This window comes from Plasmodium cynomolgi, chromosome 14, assembly GCF_000321355.1.
Source record: "Plasmodium cynomolgi strain B DNA, chromosome 14, whole genome shotgun sequence".
Lineage (NCBI taxonomy): Eukaryota > Apicomplexa > Aconoidasida > Haemosporida > Plasmodiidae > Plasmodium > Plasmodium cynomolgi.
In genome coordinates, this window is record NC_020407.1 from 1794167 (window position 1) to 1800199 (window position 6033).

General features: G+C 43.2%; 1 protein-coding gene across 1 annotated transcript; it reads right to left on the reverse strand.

The window, feature by feature from the left end:
* Positions 1 to 129: 129 nt before the first annotated feature.
* PCYB_144930 (hypothetical protein) lies at positions 130 to 4832 on the reverse strand (the record flags this gene model as incomplete). The annotated part of the gene is made up of 5 exons (XM_004224964.1): positions 130 to 857; positions 1362 to 1698; positions 2050 to 2316; positions 2379 to 4143; positions 4429 to 4832. The coding sequence occupies 5 exons, from the start codon at positions 4830 to 4832 to the stop codon at positions 130 to 132; spliced, it is 3501 nt and encodes a 1166-aa protein (XP_004225012.1).
* Between the last annotated feature and the right edge of the window lie 1201 nt (positions 4833 to 6033).

Sequence of the window (6033 nt, forward strand, 5' to 3'; positions counted from 1 at the left end):
AAAAAAAAAAAAAAAAAAAAAAAAAATATTCAAAACAAATGTGAAGCACATATGGCCAACCTTTGCAAACAAGCTAAATTCATCATTTATGCGTCCAAAGGGGCAATCACGAAATAGTGAACCAATTCTTCACACGGCCACCAAATCGTGATTGCAAAAGGGACACTGCTTAAAAAGGAAGTGCTTCGCGAAGAAGCTATTCTGAGTCGTCATAAATAAATGGCAAAAGGAGCAAAAGTACGTACAATCCAATTTCACTCTCAGATTGAATTGTAAAGTACCGATGGGTTCCTCAAAAACTGATTTACTTAAATCACGTGAAAGGTAAACACTGGGGATGATCAAGCTACTCTTTCCTATGCAACATAGAGTAACCATGCACTTGTTAAAAATGTGCTTCTGCTCACAGATATAATAATTATTATACAAATTTGAAACACTTACCTTTCCACAAAAAACGCAATTGATTTTAAAATAAATTCGCTCAATCATATAGGGGTCATTCTTTAAGCGACTCGTTATCCTTTTTATAAAATCATGTATCAGTATTTGATGTCTCTCAAATGTGTCATGGTCTATTTCGATTTCTTCTATTTTCTCAGTGTTTCTTTTGTCTCCATTTGGAATAGCTTTATTTTGGAAAATATGATCGAAGAATAGGTGCAGATTTTCTTCTTCGTCTTCAATGAGGCTATTCTGAGCGTTACCCTCTGAAATTAAAATTTTGTGGATGCTATAAAAATTGAGCAGTAGGAGGAGGTAGAAGTAGTCTAAGTTATTTTTCCTCAAGTCGTAATTTACATTAACAAATAGGTTAGTGTTATTGATTCGTAATGTATTAAGCATGATGTAGAGGACTTGGCAGAGATACATATTTATGTACACGTGGTGGAGGTCGACTCGCCATTTTGTGTCTTCACTCCCCGCCCCGCCTCTAAATATGGAATGCAAATATTTTTTTGCCTTGCTTATGTAGTACAGGCACTTGCGTATGGTGGGTAGGTTCGCCTGGCAGTTCGTCCGGGGGTCTTCGTTTTGGCCCGCCAGGTCATCCGCATTTATGTCGGCATTTCTATCGGCATTTCTATCAGCATTTCTATCCGCATTTCTATCCGCATTTCTATCCGCATTTCTGTCCGCATTTCTATCCACATTTCCATCCGCATTTCCATCCGCATGTCCATCCGCATTTCTATCCCCATTTCCATCCGCATGTCCATCCCCATCATGATCAGCATGCACAGTTTTGCCTCCCCCTTGGTGGGACTGCGGCCCGTAAACATACCTGAACCGCTTCCTATTCCTGCGCGTCTTTTTGCTAATGAGAAAATAGGTAATGTGCGAGCTGAAGGAGTCGCTACTGATGCCGTTTTGCTTCAAGCAAAAATTGTACATGTGAATGAAGAAGGAAAACAAAACAGAGAAGTGAGTCCTTATGTCTACGATGGGATCCAGCTGAAGCGACGAGGTCTCCCTCCCCACTGCATTGGTGCGATTGCCACCAGTAGGGAAAACATTTTTCTGGCAGAGTTCGTTAAATATTAGGTGAAAAAAGGAGTTACCCTCGCTGACGTAGTTTTCTTGAAAATGGATTAACATTTGGAGGAAGTGATAAAAATTAATTTTGATCTTCCTTTTGTTTTCCCTGGATGGGATGTTCGAGATACCCCCGACAAGGTTATCATAAGATAGATAGTCCTTTACTATATTGAGGAAATTAAAATGGCTGTGTGCATCGTATGCGTTTATTGCGTTCCCGGCCTGTTTCCTTTTCTCCTTTTCGCTCACACCAGGGTTAGCGTTGTCGCTACCGTTGCAGCTAGCGTTGCAGCTACCGTTAACATTGCCTCCGCTAGCTCTACCGCCGATAGCTCCACCGCCGCCAGCTCCACCGCCGCTAACTCCACCGCCGCTAACTCTACCGCTGCTATTACTTTGGTTTATTAAAAATAAGTCGTAAAAGCCGAATAGGATGTACTTGTACTCCCAGAAGTGCGTCTTATGTTCCCTGTGTGTGAATAAATTCCCATTGAGAGTTCCCCCTTCCACGAAGTTACTTCGTTGGTCTGGTGAGAAATCGGCGTCTCTTTCGCCTCCTGCGTTGCTCCTTCTGGAGTTGCTCTTTCTTCCCATTTCAAGGATATCTACTTGGTCGTGGAAGTTTGCGTCACCCTCTCTATGCAATTTGCCCTGGTAGCTCCTGACCCTTTCCATCACTGAGCATATGTGCCGCAGCAACTTACAGAAGGACTTGACATAAGTTATAACAAGACACTGGTCATTTACACAAAGACTAACATTTTCATATTGCTTTTCCTGAAAGTAAATAAAAAAGATGCTCTTAAAATAGCTAGCTTGTGTATTGTACAAGGTTACACTGTTGTCGTTTTTTTTTTCTTCTTGAGTACTTCTTCATTAAATGGAAAGAGGATCGGAATGAAGAATTGCTTCTTGCATAAGAGTTCACCTCTAGGTAATTCATTTTTGATGAGAAAAAATTCTAGATGTTCCTTCTCGGTGCAGACAAAATTGTATTTCTTTACGTCCCCGTTTTGGAAGTAGCAGAGCAGCTCGAATATTGAGCAGCTTCTACTTTGTTGTTTCATACGATGATGGTGAGGCATACTTCCGTTTGTGTGTCCCATTACAGTTTTCCCTTTTGATTTTTTCTCCCCTTCATCGGTCTTCCCAAAATGGTGCTTATTGATAAGCACCCCCTGGATGATATGGTTAGGGTTACTGCTATTCGTACAGGAATAATTTACCAATTCAATGTCCCCTCTTTTTTTCTTTCTCCTGAAGGTCACAATGAACAGGTCACACTTGCTCGTTATTATCAAGAAAAAGTATTTGTACTTTTCCATTTGGGTACTTCCACAGGTAGGCTCCTCTTCATCTGAGCTGATCCGTGAGGAAATTATATTCCCTCGTGCTTTACGAAGGTTCTCACTTTGGAGCAGTGCTACCGTTTCTTCCTCTAAAGTATGGGGTATTTTTTCCCATTTGTTGTTCGTCGCGAACTGCTCTCCTCGTGAGTTGTTCCTCCTTCGGTTGACCTTCTTCCTTGTGCGCCTTTGGGGTCCCCCCCCGCAGAGAGTGCGCATGAACGTCGAGCTACACTTTACAGCTTTGATGCTGTGGTAGGTGGTGTCCTTCCTCCTTAACTCAAAATGGTGATATTTGGATACGTGGAACTGGAAGGAATCCTCACAAAGGTTGTCTCTCATCATAAAGGTGCAAATAAAGATATAGACGACCCCTCCATTGGATAAGCAGTACACGTTGAAGGAGTAGCCTCCTGGGGAGGAAGGAGAGGAAGGAGAGGGGGACGGAGAAGACGAAGAAGACGGAGAAGAATAACTACACCTCCTCAGTTTGGTCAAGTGAATATCTGCAAGGTAATCATTTGGGGGGAAGTTCACAAAACTGATAAGACTCAAGACTTTGCACCTTAACTGGTCATACAAATGATGTACAAAAAAGGTATTCCTTTTGAATACATTTTTGTCTGTCTCGTTCAGGTTAAAGTGTTTGTTATGTGCATCCATTTCGTCCAAGTTGGGGACGGCTGCTTCCACGTCAACACAGTGCTTCTCATCCTTCGGGGGGGGACTATAATTGAATAGTATGAGAACAAATAGATGATTCTTTACGTACTTTAGGCAGAGATTAAATGTGAAGATTTTTTTGCTTCTTTTTCCTTCCGCGAAAATGCACTCCACAGGGGCATTTTTAAAGAAGTAATAATAGCAGTAGTGATCGGAACAGAATTTGACGTTCTGGTAGACGTCCTTCTTCACATGAATGGACTGTTCCTTTAGATATATCTCTCCTTCGGTGGCGCCCCCCTCAACAAAACTTGGTTCATCAGATCCTTTGTCCTTCACTTCGTGTACAGTTATGTCTACATTATCGTCGTGGCACTTTTTAAAAAATTTGTTAAAATTAAAAATTTCGAAAATTAAATTAAATTTGCTACTTTTTACGTAGCCAAAGAGGAGATCATTCTTTCGGTTGGTCTGCACAAAGATGTAGTCATTTGGATTGACTTCTGGGATGTTTTCTACGTAGGTCTGGACCTTCTGGGCTACCTCCCTGTTCACTGTTAGGAGTAGCTTTTTCACGAGCTGCACTTTTTTGAAGCTACCAGGGAGGGGGAGAAAAAGGGGGGGGCAAATGGTGAAGTAAGACGTGCAACGTGCGATGTGCGATGTGCGATGTGCAACGTGCAACGTGCGCAGTGTGAACACCTTTGGTGAAGACTCACAGCGTGGAAAACAAAAAAAAAAGAGCAAATCAGAGCATAGCAGAGCATAGCAAAGCATAGCATAGCAGGGAGCACTCTCCAATTCGGGGCTCCACCGTGTGCGGGTTAACTTCCGCCCCGGGTGAGTCGTCTTTTTTTTTTCCTCACGCATGCACTCTTACACTTCTATGTGCTCCACTTTTTGGATGGCTTCTAAAATGAACTCCTGCCGGGAGGCGTACTGCATAATTTGGTTTGCGTCTACTGAGGAGTCCTTCACCGGGGGGTCCTTCACTGGGGGGTCCTTCTCTGGGGATCCCCTTTTCACGTAATTCAAATAATCCGATATGTTTACACTCATGTGCGAATTTACATTAACATACACATGGGGGTAGAATAGAGAACTGATGTCAAAGAGGTGAAAGTAGTTGCTGTTCTGGAGTAAAAGCTCCTTCTCGTTCAACTTTAAGTTTGTTTGGTTGAAGTCGAAGTAAGTGTTCCCTTTTTTCGTCAAATATTTTTTATATCTTAGCAGGGTAGAAAATATGATACATTTATTTTTGTCATATTTTTCATTTTTTTTCATATTTTTTCATTTTTTTCATATTTTTTCATATTTTTTCACTTTTTTCATATTTTTTCATTTTTTTTCATTTTTTTTCACTTTTTTCATTTTTCGTCCATTTGTTTTCTCCTCCCTTGGGGGTGTGTCTCTTCACTGCGCCATCGCTGCCACTTGCTTCGTTCGCTTGGTGGCAACCCCCAGTGAGGCTGTCACTTCTTTCCCGTTTGGTTAAATTTTCATACTGCTCAGTGTCAAAGGGGGGCCTCCTTGGGTATCCTTCCACTGGGCCTACTTCTACGGGGCCTACTTCTACGGGGCCTCCTTCTATGGGGCCTCCTTCCACTGGGCCTACTTCTATTGGGCCTCCTTCCATTATGTCTTCGGAGAGAGGGTGCGACTAATTATATTGTATTCAAAAAATGGGGGCCGAGCTTACACGCTGGTGCGTCACTCACCGCTGCACCTGCTTGTGCCTCTCCGCGACTGCAAAACCCTTTGCCTCCTCATCACACTAGGGGATTCATATGTCTAAAAGCAGACTGTGAACATATAAAAATACTGAAGGGGGAGGGGGGTCCTCGCAAGGGACATGCAAAATGTTCTTCTGTTGAAAGTTCGTTTTGGACAAATGGGGTCGCCAGAAAATGGAACAATAGAGCAATGGATCAATGGAGCAGTGAGTGATGGAACAGCCACGCCACGGGAATGAGCTACGAAGGGGGATAACACAAGTGGGCTACCCTCCCACCGTGTGTACGCACCTTGGGGCGACTTGCACAGTGCATCGTTCCAAATATGGTTCTTTAACTTCGTGCCGTGAGACGAGAAAAAAAAGAAAAGTCCCCCAATGGAAGAAGCGCAGCATGGAAAAACGGCTAAACGACCGAATAGCGAAACCCTTAACTTCGAGCGATGCCCTTTCAGGGGAGCGACCAAGCAACCCCTTTGACGCTGCGCGAGATGACATAGTCCTGGGTGGGGAGGCCACGCTGTCGCCGCTCCCCTTCTTCCTGCAGAGTGACAAAAAGAGGGCAGCTAAACGGAGTACAACCTGATGCCGCCCCTTGTTAACAGCAACGCTAGGCGCACAGAAAAGTTAGCCAAGACAAATACAAAATGGGGGAGGTAGCATTATCATCACGAGGAAAACATGCGTACGTACGCTATATGGTATAATTCTGGCAGCTCAATTTGGGGAAAAAAATTGGGAGGGTCAAGAAAA